We start from the raw sequence: 23,136 nt of genomic DNA on the forward strand, positions 1-23,136 counted from the left end.
GACTCCCCCTTGTGGAGAGGAAGATTTTAAGAACTAAGAGGGTGAAGGAGACCCTGGATGCGATATACACTATGTGGCAATGGCTAGCCGCTAGATGAAACAGACCGACTCCTTGAGCACTTATTAATTTCATGGAGCGGTAGAGAAAAAACAGAATGGACTAAAAGGGGTAAGTGCCTCGGAAAGATCACAAGAGGATATCTAGAAATTTCTAGACGCCCAGTAGTTCATCGAAGTTTCTGGAAATTTCGTGAACAGGAAGTTACCCCAGGAGAGGGAAGGGCCAAGAAAAACGGAAGAAGTGGGAGAGAGCGAATGAGAATAATGAGATGAGGAAGAACGAACAACGATTGGATCAAAATAGAATGAGCGGCTGAAACAAAAAGGAGATGCAAGACAGGGAAGGGGTTTTTTTTTTTTTTTTTTCGTGGGAGAATTGTGAGTTTTGGAGTTTGGAAGTTTTGAGAGTTCCCGTGGAGATGCCTGAGGGATGTGCGGCTGGAAAGAAATCCCGAGAAGTGCCGGAAGAATCGCCAGAAAGTAGCGGACAGAGAAATGAGTTGTGGGAGTTGCTGTTTAAGAGTTGTTGAAATAGGAAGGAGATAACCAATGAAAGATGGAAACACATATGCTGGAGCTGAGTAAAAAGGATCGAAAAGCCTCGGTATAGAAAGTTAAGGAAGAGCTACATATCCAGGCTTCTTGATAAAGCAGTAAGAAGAGTCCTGATAATTCTATTATGCTTCCCAGTTTCGTCGAACTGATCAGACGCCCAAAAAGCAGGCCGGACCAACTTATTTAATAGCCGTATGGAGAGAAGAGCGAGTTCCTGAACGTAGGAGAATCCCTGTAGATGAGCAGCAGTTCCTTTGCCGATGAATAATTCCAGTTGGAGCCTGATCATGCCCTATGCTGTCGATGATGGTCGCCCCTGAACTGAGAAAAGGTTGTGTAAAGAGTGATTCCCTAAGTTGTTATGTAAGTACGAGATAATAATTTTAAGCTAGATTTGAGGGGAAGGACTTTAGGAAAATGTCTATTTAGTTGATAGTAGATTTGGTATTGTTTAGTATAAAAGGAAGGAAAGGGTTCATAAGATATAGATGTATGTACGTACTTCATCTCAAAGATAAGTTAAAGCAAGGAAGATTTAGATACATGTACTCGAGACTGGTATGTTCTAAGTTAAGATGTAAAGGTGTTCTATGTACATGAAACGTTACAAGATATTAAGATTGAATTATTTTGGAAGGGATAAATTAAAGAAAGATTATAGCGGGGATTTATAAATCTAGGACAATATCCATAGAGGTGTTAAGTTCACTGCTGTAATTCCAGTTGGGAAGTTTAACTGTGAGAAAGTAAAGGAATGTTATGAGATGTAACCTAAACCAGAAGGAGAAAAGGCAGAAAGACACGAAGAGACATAATATATCAGTTGTGATTAATTTTACATCTTAGCACACATATAATGCCAGTAATTAACATTATACCAATTGATGTTGTATGATATAATCCTTTAATGTATATACTGTGAAATAAACAAAATTGTATATGTTTATCAAGTGTAGTATTGAGTCATTCTGAATACTCAGCCAGTCCAGAGGAGACATACACGAACTATTATTCCCCCAGATCTGTGATCTTCTGTGCAGTATACAAGTCAGGTGTTAACGTGGAGGGGGTAAATTAAGGGGGAAAATTAATTGAGAAATACAAAGTTAAAAGAGGTGGGTCTGGAAGGTTAACGTGATTTATTATTACAGAAATAAATAATAAAGAAAAAAGTATTAACATCCATTTATCCCCCCCCTCCCAACAATCCGATATTTAGCGGAGTTCATGCGGGATGGTAACAGGTAAGGGCCGACTATTTGCCCACACATTTATTGTGACGACTATTTGCCATACCTGCCCACACATTTATTGTGAAGCTATGTTGTGCCGCATGGGGGCGCACACTGTGTGGGTTGTCGTGAACCCACACATGAGCATTGTGCTGATTGAATAAGCCTTCCCGAATGAAATAAGCCTCATCCGTGAACAAAACATAGGCTGGAAAATTCAAGTCTTGAATACTTTCTTGGAGAAACCACTACGCAAAAGCCACATGTGAAGGATGATCTTGGGGGAGCAGTAACTGAACCCTTTGGAGATGAAAGGGGTGTAATGATTCGTCGTGCCAGACACGCTGTACACTGCAACGAGACACTGCTAAGGCAGAGGCAATGGCACGTGTGTTGGTAGTAGGGTTATTCTGGACAGCATTCAACACACTTCCTTCCATGGCGGGACTTCGCGTCGAACGTGGTCTGCCCGCACTACTGTTACCTCTAATTGACCCATAATCGCACAAATTTTGATGCACACGCGCAAACAAACGGTGGTCCGGTACATGTCTGTCTGGGAAGCGTTCTCCATAAATTCGTTGAGCGGCTCGTCCATTGCCCTCTGCTAATCCATACACTAGGTGCATGTCTGCCAGCTCACAGTTCGTTATCGATGCAGGCTCTTCCTGCGGCGACTACTGCATGAATGAGTAAACCAGAAATTTTCCCTCTCGCGAACTGATGAACAGTGCCGTGTACCGACTTACGGTGACGTTTCCGGTTATGGGTTCCTATGCAATTCACATTCCTTTAGATGTTGCCTACCTCTCCTAAACGTTTGTTCTAATATTTTTGAGACACCCTATATATGTGCTTTGTAATTACTTTGTGCAAATGTATGTGCATACCTTGGGGTACTGTCTGCCACAGAACTATATGTATACTTCTATCTATATATTTGTATAATAATTGATCTATAGCATGTTTTAATACCACGTTTTAATTTATTTTAATGTCATGGTTTAATTCTCATCTATTTGTAATACTTGTTTTTATATTACCTCATAATCTTGGCAAGTCTCTGGCCTCCTGGCCGTGGCGGGCATATATTGTATCTTTACTGTACAATAAAGATTTCTTCTTCTACTGTATATGTAACAATTGTTATGAATACTGCAAAAGTTTTTAACTCCAGTTAAAGTTCGCCTCTGTGGGTTGAAGTTTCATGCTTATTTACATATTGATGTGCGGATTCCTTAGCGCGCGGGTAGAGTTTTGCTGGTAATCAGTTACTCAATACGATCTGCTTTGGAATATCAGTGAAGAATGTAGGAATTTCTTCATTTCAGGGAGACAAATGCGGGCTTCACGAGAGAAGGTGGTACAGAGGCTCATATTTCAGAGGCATACAGAGCAGTGGAGTACACAACAATTTGCAGTATCTGATTGTAGTTTTTGCATCCGTATTATGGAGATGTTGATGGGCAACAAGGAAAAAAAGGGAAATAAGGTTTCCTCAAGAGTAATCAGGATTTTTTATCCCACAAAATATGGTGGTTGTTCTAGGGTTTTTAGGCGCATTAGCAACTTAAGTCATATTGCGCCGTATAATGTCTGTAAATTGCACGTTTTCTGTGGTCAATTTGCTATTTGTTGAAGACAAATCTGAGTTTCCGGGAGGAAAAAACCATACTACCTTGCCTGAGGCCGACTAACTTATCCACACTGTGAAAAAGGCCCTTAAAAATTTCTAATCATTGACAGGATTCAAACAGGTCTTTTCCACCTGGTGTGTTGTTCTGTCGTAGGGTTCAGGAGCATCAGCGACTAATGCCATATTACTCCGTTTATATTGTATGTAAATTGCGTGTATTCTGAGGTCGATTTTCTGCTTGTTGGACGAAAAACCCGAGTTTCCGTGAGAAAAACAATGCTATCCTCGCCTGAGACTGACTAACTCAGCCACGTTGTGAAAAGGTCCATAAAAATTTCTCACGTCAACGACGAGATTCGAACTCAGGTCTTTTCCACCCGGGTGGGGAGGAGAGCGATTCTACCACGAGGGCAACCCGGTGTAGGGAGGACTGCGATTCTAATACTGCTAACCACGAGGGCCACAAAATTATGAAAGCCAACTCGTGAATACAGATCCCTGGCTAGTAGAACTTGACAAACAATGAAGTTCGATTATGAATAATAACTTTTTTTAATAAAATGTTATTGACACTAAATATAAATAATAGTCATTGTTACCTCTCAAGATAGTCTGGCTATTTAAGCATGGCCGTGATCGCCTACTGGTTAAGACTTTGCGTTGTGGTCACACACACGCTATTAAGTACTTTTTGCTGCATACTTCTGAATTTAACCCCGGGGGCTCACATCTGGTGAGTATGGGCTTGGCACACCCAGGGTCCTGAGCTGGATATCATCATTCTTCTCTTTCTTGGTGATTCCCTTCTACTTTTGACTCTCTCTCTCTCTCTCTCTCTCTCTCTCTCTCTCTCTCTCTCTCTCTCTCTCTCAGGGTTACTCGGGAACTTTCTTTTTTTTTCTTGGTGCAGTATAAGCCTCAGGCTTCCTTGCATCGTATGAATATTAATAATAATAATAATAATAATATTTTTAAAAACGGAATTGCACGGTTTTGACAACTTCATATTGTTTGAATTTTTTGCTGCCAAAATTTTTTAACGGTCCGAAAAATGATAAATGAAAAATTATGATATAAATGAAAAATGAAAAAAAAATGAAAAATGATAAAAATGAAAAATTAAAATTAGGTATGGACTCTGGAAGGAGAAGTTGGGAGGAAGCGCTTCTCATTTCAGATTCTTTGTTATTGTGGCTATGTGATGCCTAACATTGTCTCGATGAATACATTTAATTAAGGTTACCTTTAATGATTTAGACAATGAATACAATCCTTAAACCATATTTAAGCAATTACGCGGACTTTAACCACAGTCCACTTCTCCGAACGCGTACATCTGAACTCTCGCGCTAGATATTGTCAATATTTACGACGGTACCTTTTTTTTCATTTACTGCAATGTCCTTTAGTATCCTTCAGTAACGTAGTGGCAATTCATATTATGTTTTCTACACGATAAGAAAATCATTGAGGTGACACCTTGTGCACTCCAGAAAACGCGTTCTCGATCACTAATCATGGAGTTCGTTTGCCTCATTTTCACAACCTTCAGCGGTTTTTTCACCACGTGCGATTACTTACGATTCACTTTTGATTGGTATTAACAGTCCCCATGTGTGCGCCCATAACCTCTTTGTGTTGCACTTTGTGTGGGATGAAAAACTTGGACTAACTCAGGGGAGAAACCTTATTCCTTCTGCCTAAGATCGACTAACTATAGCACCGAATGAAGAGGACTTAAAAAAACTTCCAGTCATTGACGCCCAAACCTTTCTAAATGAGTGGCAGATGGCAATGTCTTGCGATTCACTTTTGATTGGTATTAACAATCCCCATGTTTGCGCCCATAACCGTAAGGGGTTTGTATGTAGAACACCACACTCCTACAAAGGTTGTAGGAGTGTGGTGATATAAGGGCGTCTATTGATATAAGGCTGGAGGTTGTTAGGGTTTTAGGTCAATAAGCCACTTAGACCATATTGTGCCTTATTGTGGTCGATTTGGTGGTTTGCTGGACGAAAACCCCGAGTTTCCGAGTGAAAAACACCACGTTACCCTTGCATGAAACTGACTGACTTAGCCACGTTATGAAAAAGGCCCATAAAAATTCTATTCATTGACGGGTTTCGAACTCAGGTCATTTTAACCTGGTGTGAGATGGGAATGACGGGGGTTATATATAATCCCCGTTGGAGGATGAGATAAGATGGGCTGGAGGCATTATTTGTGTTCCAATGGGGGGATGATCATAGGGTAAGTATCTCGTATACAGCAGCTATCCAATATTCCTATATAGCTGTGGATCAAGAGTGAACCATCAACCGGAGGTCCTAAACAGGACAGCCATGTATTAGGCGGCAGCTCTAATCAGACGTCTTCCTACCATTATCCATGAGAGAAGACTCGTCTTTGCTGTAAAAATGATGGTTGGCATTATTTCAGAACCAGACTTCTGGGCTAACTGCGGAATAAGAATCCCAGTACCAAGCCTTAGGGCAGCCCCAAACCGGTTAAAGTTATCCGATCGGTTCTTACCCGTGCAAATGCTGCAGCACATACACTCCTTGGACCGTGACCTCTACAAGTTCGCAGTCGATAAAAAATATAGTCAGAACGTATTCCATCGACTTCCTTCTCAGAACTACGTCACAGGAAATTAGAACTTGTTCCCGAGGACCTGTCCATCCTGCCATCGATCCATCACTACATTGTTCCAACTTTCTGCGCCTGCTCGGATAACTCCAGCACTGTAAAAGGACTGCTACCTGGAGAATAATCTAACTTAATACAGTGTAACATGCTGTTGTGTATATTTTCATATGTAACTTTGTAATTTTTTTTCTCCAATTTGTAATATCCCTTTCTCTAAATCCTACACTTCTATAATTAGTAATATATATTTTTTATTTATTTTTTCTCCTATGTCATCGTTGTTTATTACGTTATGTTAGCCTTTACTGTGAAGCCGTGACGGGTATTGTTTACGGCATGTGCTTTTTATATGCAATAAAAAGTTGTTGTTATTATTATTATTATTATTATTATTATTAAACAAAGAGGCAAGAGTATAATTCAACATGCTGTCCTACGGGATAAAAATGCCAAAATCGAGTAGTATACTGCTCGACAAAATTAAAAGTACATATAGAAAACGTGGAGTATATTGTTCAGTTTGCGCTGAAACAGGACAAAATTTGGTATGTTGGTGTACTATAGAATAACGATGAAATTAGGATACAGCGAGAAACTTCGGACAGGTATAAGGGACATTTATAGTTGTATACGAATTACTCAAAAGGTCGCATTACTGAAGTCGATACAAGATGCTCGAAAATATGGTCACATGATATCAGTATGGCGTATGATCCCCTCCAACGGCTAAACACACCTGACAGCGGTGAACCATGATTGATATAAGGGTGTCTATATGATTCTGTGGCAATTCCATTCTTCCACTAGCGCAGACCTTATCTCACCAAGTGACCGCGGGGGTTGGCTGTTAGCATGCAATGCGACGCCCAAGGGCGTCCCGCACATGTTCTAATGGATTTAAGTCTAGTAATCGTGCTGGCCAAGGCAGTCGTTGGAGACATTCAGTTTTCACAGAACCCAACAATGGTGAAATCCAATTTAAGATGAGCCGCGATTTCTGCTTTTCATCAACACACCGATCTGGGCGTTATTTTTGACCAGAAGCTCTCCTTTGTACCACACATAGACCACCTGCAAATAAAGTTCAGTCTACTCCGGTGGATGCTCAAGCAACAACTTATGCACGTCCATGACCAGGCTGTTGGGTGCAGATACATTAAGATGTGTGTTTATCCGGTCATACTTTATGGCGCAGAAGTCTGGACTTCAATTGCCACAACGCATCTTATACGGATTTTCGCGGGCGAATTTTGGCTAGTGAAGTGGGACATGGAAATTTCGTCTTCTCCCTGCACCAAGGCCCACCCAGATGGTGGCAGCTCTAAACATCAGACCTCTTCCATCATCCATGGGAGAAGACTCGTCTTTGCTGTGAAAATGATGGTTGGTATTATTGCGGAACCAGACTTCTGGGCTAACTGCGGATGGAGAATCCCGCTACCAAAACCTTAGGGCCAATCCAGTCCTTCCGACCACCCCAAACCGGTTAAAGTTATCCAATAGGTTCTTACCCGTGCAAATGGTGTAGCACATACACTCCTTGGACAGTGCCCTCTACAATTTTTCAGTCGATAAAAATTATAGGCAGAAATTACTCCATCGACTTCCTTCTCAGGACTACGTCACAGGGCATTAGAACCTGCTCCCGAAGACCTGTCCATCACTATTTTGTTGTGACCCTAAGCTATAACATGTATAGGCCCTTCTCTCTTACCTGGGCCAATATTAAAAAAAAAAAGGATTTTTTAAGATGGAGCGAAGCACCTTGTAATGTGAGGCCCTAAGCTGTAGCTTGTTTAGCTTATGTGTAAATCCGACCCCGCCTGAACCTCGCGAATCCATTCAGACTGTCTCTTGTCCACCACTCAAGCTACTGGAGATGGTATGGGTGCAAGATGTTTGCATCCTCTTAAGATTCACAGGTCCGGCTTCAGTAGAAGGTTATAGAAGGACTTGTTGTCGCATGGATCTTTGCGACAACAAGTGATAGGCAGGTCTAGTTTTGCAGTGATTGACTGCTAATCACCACGATTTTGTGTTAGAGTGAATGCCGTTTTGCTATCTATTCCTGAGCGTAACAGTGCCGGATTAAGGCAAGGGCTATCAGGGCCTTTGTCCGGGATGCCATTCTTTAAGGGGCGCCAAATTTTACAAATCATAAAAAAAAAAAAAAAAAAAAAATGATTTTACTAAGGATATATCTTTAGTAAAGGAGGCGCCGAAAAATCTTTCTACCCGTGGCGCGAAAATACCTTGGTTCGTGACTCGTGTGTAATTTCGTTTTCCGATTTAAAATCAGTGGCAAAGTGGGAAATTCTCGATTATCCCCGATTGGCTGTAGTTTAAAATTGGGAAGCGATTTTCCTGCGACCGGCCTCCGAAGCCGAGTGGTCAGGAGCGGGAGTGCAGTAGCACACGCTCTTTGAGTAGACCGGGGTTCAAGCCCCTGACTGCTGAATTCGGTCGATCTGCCAACCCGCACTGGACCAGCGTGGCAGATTATGGTCCGTTTCCCTCAGCATGAATTGTTGAGAAGGCTTCCATCCTGCAGTGGGTTGATAATGGCTGCACTTTACCTTTTTTTTTTTCCTGCTACGGCTAGATCTTCCAATCACTGCGCAGAATTGAATGGCGCTAGACCTGCCTATCACTTGTCGCAAAGATGCATGGATAAGAACGTTGTACTGAAGATTAACCGATTCGCAATAGTAAATTCTGAAATAATTAAAACTCACAATTGACGAGTTTTTTAAAAGCGTGGGGTTTTTATTAACGCAGTCGTATCATTGGTACCGCGATGAAGCCAGTCCTGTCCTCGCACATGTTTGCTATGATAACGTAAAGTCGTAAAAACTTCATATAGACTTTTCAATGAAGTTGAAACTTGGTACGCTACCCAGTCTTCGAAATTTTACTGTTTGTTACAGGAAAACGTCATAATGCTTATCATCACTTTGAGCACGTGAACTGAATACGTTAATTCTAATCCGAATTAATTAATTTGAATATTTCAACCAATATTTATTACCTACTTAACGTTTACGTGGTATTTGGTATAGGCCGGCTAATTAGGCCACAGTGTAAAAAAGAAGCTTATAAAAGTTTCTCTTCCTTTAACTTGGGATGGTGAACTGTTTTTTTGCACCAAGGCAACTAAAGCCGTTAATGTTTTTTTTTTTTTTTTTTTTTCAACCGTAATATCAATAACTACGATTTTATACCACAGTGTGAAAAATTACATAAAAGTTTCTCCTGCCTTGATGGTTTTCAACCAACCCAGGTCTTTTCCACATGGTGTGGAAGGACAGCGATTGCAACTGTGATACATGAGGGTTTACGAAGTAGTTTCTAAACTGAAGGCCTCCGTATCCGATGGTCAGGAGCGGGACTGCAGTAGCACACGCTCTTTGAGTAAACTGGGGTTCAAGGCTCTGACTGCTAAATACGGTCGATCTGCCAATCCGCACTGGACCAGCGTGGCAGATGATGGTCCATTTCGCTCAGTATGAATTGTTGAGGAAGCTTCCATCCTGCAGTGGGTTGATAATGGCTGCATTTTTTTTTTTTTTTTTACCTAAACTGAATTGTACCAATCGAATTTGTTTGTACCTATTGTACCTGCTGAATTTGTTTTAAGCTGTGTAGGTGAGCGGCCGCAATAAGTACTGCATTAATCAGTAACTCAAAAAATTTTAATAATTATTATTATATTTTGACAGTGCTACGAATCTTTCGGTTAATTCTGGTAGTCCAGTAATTATTGGGCTACCATAACAAATTTGATTCATTGGGCTCATTTGTAAAAGATGAGTCTCCGGTGCTATTGGCGCACTGCACCTGCACTTTCCGATTATATGCTTCTGGTACCGCATGTCATAATGTGAGCATCAGTAAGGTAAAGGAGTTGCAGACCCCCATCGCGGTTTGGTGGGGGGCAACGGTTGGTTTAGTGTGGTTGTTGAAGAGCACAGAGGAAGCTTGTCCAAGAATCGCGTGGGAGTAGGGGGTAATTTTGTAGTTTCGCTACTGGTATTCTGGCATAAAAATGCACAGCTTCGTTGCGCTGATTTGCCTGCAATTGAAATGAAATCGTAAGCTTCTCAGGTCGCGATGGCCGTATAAGAGTATAAATGGGAATTTTTAACTTGGTAATTAATTCCTCATACATACATACAACTTTGGCCTTGTAAGCTGTGTGGCTTACAAGGTTATCTGTACAGTATCAAGGGTGGTACTGAACCAATAAAAATCACGTGGTATTGTGCAATTCAAGCTTTAAGTGCTTACGATATAGAATTTTACGTTACTTTTAGGATAACCTACATAATAACCTTATTTCAGAACGTGCAGCGAAAATTACAATGATTTTTCCTGTGTTCATAGTTGATGCGTTCACCAAAGTACCATTCGCTGGAAATGGAGCAGCTGTTTGTCTTGTAACAACAAATGTATGTATTGAGCATTTTAATTTAGCATATTAGGCATTCTAATTAAGGTTTAAAAAAACAGGCTGAAATAACACCGTTAAATGTTTGCATTCGAATACAAAGCAGTAAATACGTTGTTACAAAATAATTACATATCGGAAAATCGTTGCGCGCAGTGATTATCGCTGCCATGCTTCCCTGAGAAAAATAAAAATAAAATAAATAAAACTCCTGAATCTCAATAACAGGATTGTATGGCGTTGATAATTAGTTGGTGTAGAATATGTCGAATATTTAGTCTGAAATAAAAAGGTGCAGTGCTTTATTTTTATTTTTCGTATTCAGGATCAGCTGGGGTGTACAGTTTTTCAAATTTTTCTTCGTGATTCAGAGCCAAAATTAGTCAAGTAATGATTACCGAGGTAGGCATACTTATAATTCATTTGTATGAACAGCAAACCATGTATTTAGATAAATAGTAAACACTTGTTTGCATTAACCCTTTCTCAAGTGAGTTCCCCCGGAACGTATGTGGAATCACCGATGTGAGTTTTCTAATGGGTGGGTCTGTGGTATTGGTGTTTTTAATTATATTTTGAAGATTTGTAAAATAAAAACTGTACTTCCATGCTTTTAAATATTAATTTCTTATTTCAACGTGATTGCCCATCATAAAAGCAAAATATATTGCCAAGAATGAAACCAGAATTAAAAAAAAAATTTTGGAAGCAATAATATCCTCTACATCCATCCTCTACATTACTATTTCATAGTAATGGAAAATGATGCAAAAGAGCAAGCTTATTATTATTATAATTAACCATATGGTGCAAGGAAGTCTGAGGCTTTTGCTGCGCCAGCCACAAAAAAAATTGAGTTACCCCTGAGAGAGAAAACAAGAGTCAGAAGTAGAAGGGAATCACCAAAAAAGAGAAGAATGATGATATCCAGCCCAGGACCCTGGGTGTGCCAAGCCCATACTTACCAGATGTGAGCCCCTTATATAGCATCAGCCAAAAAAAAAAAAAAAAAATCTACTTATATAAATATCTATTTATATATCACTTTTCATCAACTTCTGGATCTAAATTCCAGAGAATTTTGGGAAGCCAGATTTGGACAGTGATAGATGGCAGGTACAATTGCCCATGTTCAATTTTCAAAGATGTTAATAAGAGATGACAGCACATACTAGAAAATTTTCAAGGCAGTCAGTACATGAAAGGATGCATTATTTGAGATGTACTTTAAATTATTTCCAAAAAAGTAGATTGGCATACATACTCCTTATAGCCCAGTGGTTTTCGGCCTTTTATTAATAACGGCACCCCTGAGTAATTTATTTTATTTTGTGGCACCCCTATATTCAATTTTCTGCCTGTTAGATCCGATTCTCTCTGTGTTTATATATCTATTATTAAAAAATGTTATTGATAGTTATTACAGTAATATAACTATAAACCAAATTACAATTCATAATAGCCGACCGGGCTAGCCGGGTGGATAAAGTGCCTGCCTGGCAACCCTAAGGTCGCGGGTTCAATTCCCGCTTCGGGCTTCGATCAAAGTATTGCAAAAACCTTGGGAGGTGCATTATGGCCACAGAAGCCTATACGCCAACAACTACCAAAAAAAAAAAAAAAAAAAAAATTCATAATATATATATATATACATACATACATACATACAGGGCGTCTCAAAAATATGGGTAAACGTTTAGGAGAGGTAGGTAACATCTAAAGGAATGTGAATCGCATAGAAACCCATAACTGGAAACGTCACCGTAAGTCGGTACACGGCGCAGTTCATCAGTTCGCGAGAGGGAAAATTTCTGGTTTACTCATTCAAGCAGTAGTCGCCGCAGGAAGAGCATGCATCGATAACGAACTGTGAGCTGGCAGACATGCACCTAGTGTATGGATTAGCAGAGGGCAATGGACGAGCCGCTCAACGAATTTATGGAGAATGCTTCCCAGACGAACATGTACCGGACCACCGTTTGTTTGCACGTGTGCATCCAAATTTGTGCAATTATGGGTCATTTAGAGTTAACAGGAGTAGTGCAGGCAGACCACGTTCGACGTGAACTCCCACCATGGAAGAAAGTGTGTTGAATGCCGTCCAGAATAATCCTACTACCAGCACATGTGCCGTTGCCTCTGCCTTAGGAGTGTCTCGTTGCAGTGTACAGTGTGCCTGGCACAACGATTCCTTACACCCTTTTCTTCTCCAAAGGGTTCAGTTACTGCTCCCCCAAGATCATCCTGCACATGTGGCTTTTGTGCAGTGGTTTCTCCAAGAAAGTGTTCAAGACTTGAATTTTTCAGCCTATGTTTTGTTCACGGATGAGACTTATTTCATTCGGGAAGGCTTATTCAATCAGCACAATGCTCATGTGTGGGTTCACGACAACCCACACGGTGTGTGCCCCCATGTGGCACAACATCGCTTCACAATAAATGTGTGGGCAGGTATGGTCGGTGACTGCTTAGTCGGCCCATACCTGTTACCATCCTGCATGAACTCTGCTAAATATCGGATCTTTCTTGAACAAGTTCTACCAGGGTTACTTGGCAATGTTCCAGCAAATGTGAGACGCAACATTTGGTTTCAACATGAGGGGGCGCCTGCCCATTATGGACGATGTGTTCGTGACCATTTGAACAGGCGTTTTGAGCGTTGATGGATTGGCCGTGGTGGACCCGTTGCCTGGCCCCCATGCTCACCTGATTTATCGAGCCTTGATTTCTTTCTGTGGGGGACCCTCAAACCTATCGTGTATGAATCGCCTGTGGAAATGGATCTCGTGGCGAGACTGTCAAAGAAACTCCAGATGTGTTCGACCGTGTCCGCCAATCCATGCTGCATCGGTGTCACGCATGCATTGCATCTCATCTCATGGTGGAACCTTCGAGCATCTGTTGTAACCTCATGAAATGCATCCATCTCGTACTCCATTATTAATATTATGTCAAATAAATGTTTGCCACTAATTACTGTCTTGTGTCATTTCTGCTTCCTGTGCCTCTGCTACTACTTTCCCGTGACGTTTCCGGTTATGGGTTCCTATGCAATTCACATTCCTTTAGATGTTACCTACCTCCCCTAAATGTTTGTACCAATATTTTTGAGACACCCTGTGTATGTATGTATATGTATATGTGTGTATATATATATATACTGTATAATAATTTTATTCTTTATATGCCCTGTATGTATGTATGTGTATGTATGTATATATATTATGAATTGTTTTTTTTTTTTTTTTTTTTGGTAGGTACTAAGTACTTTATATATAGGTACTAAGTAAACATCAATTATAGATTACCAAAAAATTAAAGATACCGAACACCTTTTTATAATGAAATAAACATATAAATAAAAAAAAAAAATGTTTAAGTAATTTAAACCCAAATTACGTGGCATTGTGTTATTGTGCATTGGTAAGAGGGATGGAAGTTGTAGAATGTTTGACATTTTTTTCATAAAAATTGTTGTTTCTTGTCATGGCCCCTCAGGCATAATATTACATGATAGAATATTTGATCTAATCTCTGATTATTACAAATAGAATTGTTGTTATAAGGGTGTTCAGAAAATTTTAAACACATCACATAATTTCTGAATAGTCCATTTGGTTATATTAGGCAAAAACAAATAAATGCTCAGATTCATTATGCAAATATCCCAAAATTAGAATAAATTGGGGTTCTGTTTTAATTTTTGCATAATCTGACCTGATATAAACTGACTTCAGTTATAAATAACATTAAGGTGCATTAACTTACTTATTTAAATATTTCATTATTTATGCAAAAATAAATTAAGTATTCTTGAGTTATGAAAATACTAAATTTCCAAAAAAATTATGCCTTTATTTAGGCACTATTTCACTATTGTGGAAAGGTAATTCAACTCCTCTTCTTTTGGTTGTATTCCCCATCATTTTATGATGAATTATAAGGCATTTTTTTTTACCTTGTTCATTAATGACCAAATGGCTTGATCTGTAAAGTAAATTTTTACTGCCTATGTGAATTTTATTTATTAAAAGTCACCTGAGGATTTTGAAAGTTTGCTGCTCACAAGATTATCAAGTTTTGCCACCACTACTCTATAAGAGTTGAAGTGCAGTCTTCCATTGCAAGTAACATAAATGTATGAGAAAGAACAAAACTGTGTAATCTAATGCAAAATATTTGCTGAATGGCAGATGCTGCTCTTCCAAGTATACAGGTAGTATACAAGTACAAACCAAATAGCCGACCGGGCTAGCCGGGAGGGTCAAGTGCCTGCCTGGCAACCCAAAGGTCGCGGGTTCGAATCCCGCCTCGGGCTTGGATCAAAGTACTGCAAAAATCTTGGGAGGTGCATTATGGCCACAGAAGCCGATGCGCCAACAACTACCAAAAAAAAAAAAAAAAAAACCAAATAGAAGTACAATAAAATTAAAGAAAGAAAAGTGAACCAAAAAATATGGGGCGGTGGATTTCCATATGTGTTACAAACTTCAACAGCAGAATTTAGGGTATTTTTTTAGAACTGCGCAAGACACACTTCTTTTAAGCAGTTAGATCTGGCAGCAGCAGAAATGAAGTAGAAGGAAAATTCTGATAGTCCAAATGTCTGTGGGAGCTGTAATCATTTAGTGATTAGTGATAGCTTGCATATTCCAATATGGCCTTGACAAAAAGCTGCGATCGACTGACAGCTATAGCTTGTCTGTTTTTGAATGACTGTGATCTATGCAGGGGAGTGAATATGTTTAGCAAGTTTGTCTTGGATTCTTTGGGATATCCCCTTGTGCTGGTAGGAGGTGGTAGGGTACTGTGCAAATCTCTTCCCCCCCTCTCTTTCCATCTCTCTCCCTCTTTATATATATATCCAGTGTTCTCCCCTGGACCTATCGGATGGGTGCACTGCCCGGTAAATTTAACTGACTGCCTGGCTAAAATTTAATCGATTCTCGCAGTACCATATGGTATTGCTCACTGATCTCAATCAATATTAATTCGAACGTACTATGAGATCGAGGTCAATGCAACAGGAGCATATAATGTTAAATTATGCAATTAATTTTTGCTCTGGATTGCTTAAGTCACATTTATAAATAACTGAAAATTTTATAATATTGCAAAGTATTACACTTCCACACCCGGCTACTTCATAATGCCACCCAGCTGGCAAAATTATCTGCATAGAATACTGGAATACTGATATCTGTGAATATATTTAATACAAATCTTGAGATTTCTTAGGCAGCTATTCTGAATTAGAATTCGTAATAGCTGGCTAGGGATTCTAAGTTGAATTCTGAATAGTTGCCTAGTATTGTGGAGTTCAGTAATGTGAATACATTTAACCATTCTGTTATTATGGTGTCTGATAGCCACCACTTTTAAAATTTTTCCCTTCTGTATACCTTTGCCTAGGAATATTCTCTAACTGGATATACAGTGTTTTTTGTTTTCATTTCAATATATTGTGAATTAAGAAACAATTTCTTTCTAGATTAGCATTAACAGAGGCATATGATGCAACAAAGCTTGCTTTTTTTAACTGTTACTGTAACATTTTTGTTACAGTACCAGTTAAAAAAAAAAAAAATCCCATTTCACCCATCCATTTGCTCCAGAAGTTTGTCCAGTTCTTCCTTGAATTTATTTAAGCTAACTTCCACAATAACAGATGGAAGTTTGTTCCAGCAATCAACCACCTGCTGGCCAAGGGGCTCATATTTGGTGAGTATGGGCTTGGCAAACCCAGGGTCCTGAGCTGGATGTCATCATTCTTCTCATTCTTGGTGATTCCCTTCTACTTCTGACTCTTTCTCTCTCACTCAGGTAACGTGTTTTTTTTTTTTTTTTTTTTGCTAGTGCAGCATAAGCCTCAAACTTCCTTGCACCTTACGGCTAATAATAATAATAAATAAAAATTTCCATACATCTGTTCTACAACTGTCTTTCCTAAATTTGAATTTATGTCCCCTCAGGTGTGTAATCTGAGCAACAGGAAGAATCCCATCAGCATTGAGTTTGCTCAAACCATTCAAGGCATTATACACCTCAGTCAGATCACCTCGCAGGTGCCTAGTTTCCAGATGCTGCTATTTCAAGAACTTAAGCCTTTCTTAATAAGGGCAACCCTTTGTTCCCCTCATTAATCTCGTAGCCTTTCTCTGTACTTGTTCCAGCAGCTCTACATCCTTCCTAAAATGAGGCCTCCAGACCTATATGCAGTACTCCAGGTGAGGCCTGACCATTGCATTATACAGAGGGATAATCACCTCGTTATCCTTTCTACCAAAATTCCTGTACATCATTGACAAGATCCCATGAGCTGCTCTGGCATTCTGTCTGCACTGTCAGAAAACTTCATATCTGAGTGTGCAATTACCACCAGGACTTTTTCATTCTCCACTACCCTGAGTGTAGCACCACATATGGTACATTACCCTGGGGTTACTGCTACCCATATACAGTACTTTGCATTTGTGAATGGTAAACTTCAGTTGCTACCTCTCAGCCCATCTGGCAAACTTTTCTAGCTCCTGTTGTAGTACCGTACTGTCATTAACAACCCTGTCCACCTTTGTATCATCTGCAAACTTGGACATTAAGCCTGATATACCTTCATCAGTATCATTGATAAATATAGAAAACAACAATGGGCCCAACATCGAACACTGGGGGACTCAACTAATAACGTTATTCCATGAAGAGCAGTCTCCATTGATTACCACTCTGCCTTCTCCCACTCAACCAACCCTTTATCCATAGCAGCAACTTGGCCTTAATGCCATACTGCTCCAATTTGTACAGTAATCTTCCATGTGCAACAGTATCAAGAGCTTTCCTGAAATACAAGTATATTTTTTGCATCCAGTTCCTTTGTGACGACATCATAGTATCCAATCAAATTGGTCAGACAAGACTTCCCCTTAACAAACCCATGCACTTGGGAACTCCACTAATAATGTTAGTCCACAAAGAACTGTACTGTAACTGCAGTCTTGTCTAGATGATCTTTCAATGCTTCTTTAACCAGTAACTCCATTATTTTCCCCGGAACAAAAGTTAAACTAACAGGTCTGTAATTATTTGTGTCACTCTTTGAACTCCCTTTGTGAATTGGGAATAAATCATGGGGAACCTCTTACAAGTCCAAGGATGCTCTCATAATTATGGGTTTGCTTACTTTCTTTGCTGCCTCCTGTAATGTAACTGGATAGATCCCATTCACTCCAGTGCCTTTCTTGTTTAATTTCAACAATTTCTTCTCCACTTTGTTCTCATTTATTACAAAATCATTTAGCTTCCTGTTAAGAGTTTGATAATCTTCTGGCCTTCACTTGCTTATATAATTTGTCATGTGTGAATGTAGGTGCAATATACTCATCCAGTTCGTCAGCTACCTTGGTTATGCTGTTAGGTAAGAAACACGCAAAATCTAAGGATCCAGTTGACATGGGTGGACAGTGCAATGTTGAGTCAGTTTGGTGTGACCTAAGCACTGGGAAAGCAAAAATGAGAGTAGTGTGTTATAGGCCTAATGATTCTGATGAGTATAATGAGCACTTGTGCAGAGAAATAGTGAACAGTCAAGTCACAAAGGAAGTTAGGCAGGTGAGGGCAGATTATGAGAAATCTTTGGCAAAGGATGCAAAGAAAAACAGCAAAGAGTTCTTTACTTATGTGAACAAGTAAATACATGGGCTGTGTTAGGGTAACCAAGAGTAGGAACAGGTGCATGTATATTTGCTTGTACACCAGTGCTAGGAGTATAGTTAATAAATTTGATGAGCTTGAAGTGCTAGTCAAAACATCAAAGGCAGATATTGTTGGGATATCAGAGACGTGGTGCCACACAGATATAAGCAGTGCGGAATTGGAATTTTGGGAGTACAGTGTGTACAGGAAGGATAGACAGGACAGGAAGGGAGGAGGGGTTATGCTGTTAGTTAAGAAACACATAAAAGCTAAGGAAGTGCATCCAATTGATGTTGGTGGACAATGCAGTGTCGAGTCTGTTTGGTGTGAAATAAGCACTGGGTAAGGAAAAATGAGAGTAGGTGTGTGTTATAGGCCTAATGAATCTAATGAGCAATTGTGCAGAGAAATAGTGGGCCAGTAAACCAGAATGTCTTATAATGGGGGATTTTAGCTTTCCAGATATTAACTGGAACTTATGGGTTGGTCACTCGCACACTAGCAAGACTTTTGTGGATTTAGTTGATGACATGTTTTCTACAGCAGCATGTTCGAGAGGCAACTAGAGGGAATAATACTCTTGATCTGATTATCAGCAGTGATTATTCAAGCATTAAGAATTTGCAGGTAAAAGAACCCACTGGGTGACAGTGATCATGATGTACTGATGTGGGAATTACTTAAAGATGTAACTACCATCGAGGCTAAAGGGAAGAGCTTTTGCTTTTGTAAAGTGACTATAGAGGTCTCAGATAGTTTTTAAATTCTGTACAGTCGGCTCAACTGATGATGTTACTAACATCAAATCAGGGACTTAATTTTGGAGGCTATTAGGCTTTTCATTCCAATTAAGAAATACTGTTCAAGGTTTACGCTTAAATGGATGTCAGATGAATTAATGAGACTCGTGGCAGAGAAGAAAAATGTATGGAATGCATATAAAGTATCAGGTGACACAGAAGCCTATGGCAGGTATAAAGTAGTCTGTAATCAAGTCACAAAGGAGGTTAGGCAGGTGAAGGCAGATTATGAGAAATCTTTGGCAAAGGATGCAAAGAAAAACAGCAAAGAGTTCTTTACTTATGTAAACTCTAGAAGGAACGGAATGAATCAGATTGGATCACTTAACATAGATAGGTTGACTATTGATGATCATGCTCAGGTAGCTGATAAACTGAAGGAGTATTTTGCATCTACATTCACACATGAGGAGATATTCAATGAGGGGAGTGCCAGACATTTATCAAACTCTAACAGGGAGCTAAGTGATTTTGTAATAACTGAGAGCAAAGTGGAGGGGAAATTGTTGAAGTTAAATATAAGGAAGGCACCTGGGGTGGATAGGATCTATCCAGTTTTATTAAAAGAGGCAGTAAAGGAAGTAAGCAAACCCTTATCTATAATTATGAAAGCTTCCTTGGACTCTGGAGGTGTGCAAATGTATCACCAATTCACAAAGGGGGTTCAAAAGGTGACACATGTAACTACAGACCTGTTAGTTTAACTTGTGTTCTTGGGAAAATAATGGAATCACTGGTTAAAGAAGCATTGCAGGATCATCTAGACAAAACTGCAGTAATAGTTAAGACACAGTATGGGTGTGGTGCCCCTCTGTAGCCAGGTGGGAAGGAGCAGCAGTGCTTAGCACATGCTTCTTGATTAGACCGGGATTCGAGCCCATCACCACCAAATACGGATGAGGCGGAAAGGTCAGGGAATGACCCCCGCATATCCCGGAGCAATATGGCCTTAGTTGCTAATGCTCCTAAAAACCAAATAACAAACAAACAGCATGGGTGTGTTAAAGGAAGGTCTTGTCTGATCAATTTGATTGGATACTATGATGTGGTAACAAAGGAACTGAATGCCAGAAATAATTTTGATATCATACACTTGGATTTCAGGAAAGCTTTTGATACTGTTGCACATGAAAGACTGCTGTACAAATTGGAGAGGTATGGTATTAAGGGTAAGTTGCTACAATGGATATAGGGATGGTTGAGTGGGAGATGACAGAGAGTGGTAATCAATGGACACTGCTTCTCTTCGTGAACAAATGTTATTAGTGGAGTTCCCCAGGGTTCGGTGTTGGGCCCATTGTTGTTTTGTATATTTATAAATGATATTGATGAAGGTATATCGGGTTTAATGTCCAAGTTTGCAGATGATACAAAGGTTGACAGGGTTGTTAATGACAGTAAAGACAGTATGCTATTCCAACTGGATCTAGATTAGTTGGGCAAATAGGCTGAGAAGTGGCAACTGAAGTTTAACATTGACAAATGCAAAGTACTGCATATGGGTAGCAATAACCCAAGAGAAATGTACAAACTGTGTGGTACTACACTCGGTGAAGTGGAAAGTGAAAAAAACCTGGGTGTCATTGTGCAGTCAGATATGAAGTTCGCTGAGCAGTGTAGACTGGCTCCCAGGACAGTTCATAGTCTTGTCAATGATATATAGGAATTTTGCTAATAGGGACAGGGAGGTGATTATTCCATTGTACAAGGCAATGGTCAGGCCACACCTTGAGTACTGTGTACAGGTCTGGAGGCTTCAATTTGGGAAGGATGTAGAGTTGCTAGAATGAGTACAAAGAAGGGAAACAAGATTGGTGAGGGGAACAAAGGTGTGCTCTTACAAGAAAGGCTTAAGTTCTGCAAATTGCAGCACCTGGAGAGTAGGCACATGCGAGGTGATCTGATTGAGGTGTATAAGACCTTGAATAGGTTGAGCAAGCTGAATGCTGATGAGATTCTTCCTCTTGCTCAGATTAAGAACCTGAGGGGGCTTAGATTCAAATCAAGGAAAGACAGTTGTAGAATAGATGTGTGGAAATTTGCCTTTAGCCAGGGGCAGTTGATTGCTGAAACAGACTTCCATCTCTTGTTGTGGAAGTTGATTGCCTAAATAAATTTAAGGCTGAGCTGGACAGGCATTTGGAATGGATGGAGGAATGAAATAGGAGGTTTTTTTTGGCTGGGGCTGCATAAGCTTGCTTTCTTGCATCATATGCCTCTGCTAATGCTAACTGTACATAGAAACTGTACATAGAGTGAGCCAGTTAATGGGAATGTCTCATAATGGGAGATTTTAACTTCCCAGATATTGACTGGAACTTGTTGGATGGTCACTCGCCCACTAGCATGACTTTTATGAATTTATTGGATGATTATTTTCTACAGTAGCACTTTTGAGAGGCAACCAGAGGCATTTGATTGATCTGATTATCAGCAATGATTATTCATGCATTAGGAATCTGCAGATAAAGGAACAACTAGGTGGCAGCGAACAAAGTGTACTGATGTGCGATTTACTCAAAAATATAACAACCATCAGGGGTAAAGGGAAGGGTTTTTGCTTTCATAATGGTGACTTCAGTGATCTCAGACAGTTTTTAAATTCTATGCAGTGGGACCAACTGATGATGTTATTGACATTTCTTTGGGGTTTAACAGATGCTAGGAAGTAAAAGCATCTGTTATTCTTCTAGTTAGTTAGTTAGTTGGTTTTTTAGGAGCATTAGCAACTAAGGCCATATTGCTCCGGGATATGCGGTGGTCATTCCCTGACCTTTCCGCATCCTCCGTATTTGGTGGTGACATGCTCGAACCCCAATCTAATCAAGAAGCATGTGTACGCACTGCTGCTCCTTCCCACCTGGCTACGGAGGCACCTGTTATTCTTCTAGGCAACTCCAATTCCCATGTGAAATCTCTGAGGTTCCAGTGATAGTGTATTAACTTTCTGTAAGGCTTTGGTTTTGCCAACTAAGCACAAACAGTTGACAAAAATGCACAATTTTTCACATTACATTTGTCAGGTGTTGTGCGAGCAGTTGTATTTCATTCTCAGAGATGAGTCGCCTTGAAAATTATAAAAAAAATGTGATAAAAAACTTTTTGTTATTATTATTAATGCTCTCATTTAATTTTGTTTAATAATTTGTAACAGAGTTTAGCAAATCATAATTAGAGTACTGTTTTCAATTCACTCAAAAACGCTAAAAATTCATTTTTTTATAATTAGAAAAAAGATGTCTCATAGGTACCACACTAGTGTTGTTTGTTAAATTTAAGGCATGAGTGACAAGGGTTAGGAAGGTGTGGATAAATTTTTGGAAGGAATGGGAAAATGAAGTTTTTTTTGGCTGATGCTGTATAAGCTTTGTTTCCTTATATCATGTTGACAAAAATAACATAAATAGCAATAAATAATTGAAATTATTTTTTCTAGAGTTCTCTAACAGATGATTTGCATGTAAAAATAGCACAGGAGTTCAATCTGTCTGAGACTGCATTCTTAACTTGTATTAATCCAGAAGATACATTTGAGAATGGTGAGTAAAACTTTTCTTTTGAAAAATATATACAGGTAGTTCTTGACTTTTGAGTGAATTCATTCCTAGCACGCACCCGTAAAGTGGGAATTTATTTCCCATTGACGTAATGTTAAAAACAGGGGTTACATTCTCAACAATGAAATTTGATCATAGTAATGATAAATAAAGATCAACAAAACAATAGTTGATGCTTAAACAATTTATCAAAAGAAATAAAACAGCCTTTAAAATCAAGCAAATTATAATAATAAAGAAATTATTTGTCATACAAATGTTAAAGAATGTTTATTCTTCTTCATCATCATCAGTCGACGATGATGAAGAATAATGAGATCACGTTTGCGTATGATCTCATATTTTGTTTCTAATATTATTCCTCTTTGCTGTTTTTTTTTATTAACATCACTCTCCATAGTATTGCTTTGTTTTGGCATACTGTATTAATAAGGGGGATAATTTTGAAATAAGACGACAGCAAAAATGAAGAGCAACACAACCACTCTTTGTAATGTCAGAATGGTAA

General features: G+C 39.4%; 1 protein-coding gene across 1 annotated transcript in view; it reads left to right on the forward strand.

The window, feature by feature from the left end:
- The first annotated feature begins 9,994 nt into the window (after nucleotides 1-9,994).
- LOC150083505 (phenazine biosynthesis-like domain-containing protein 1) overlaps nucleotides 9,995-23,136 on the forward strand; it is an 83,891-nt gene continuing 70,749 nt past the window's right edge. The window contains exons 1-2 of the mRNA XM_090377323.1: nucleotides 9,995-10,583; nucleotides 22,508-22,610. Of these exons, the coding sequence (XP_090233449.1) occupies nucleotides 10,497-10,583; nucleotides 22,508-22,610 (190 nt within the window). The 5' untranslated portion in view covers nucleotides 9,995-10,496. The remainder of the gene's footprint in view (nucleotides 10,584-22,507; nucleotides 22,611-23,136) is intronic.

The sequence above is a fragment of the Mastigoproctus giganteus genome, chromosome 7, assembly GCF_048544385.1.
Source record: "Mastigoproctus giganteus isolate SK-2022 chromosome 7, ASM4854438v1, whole genome shotgun sequence".
NCBI lineage: Eukaryota > Metazoa > Arthropoda > Arachnida > Uropygi > Thelyphonidae > Mastigoproctus > Mastigoproctus giganteus.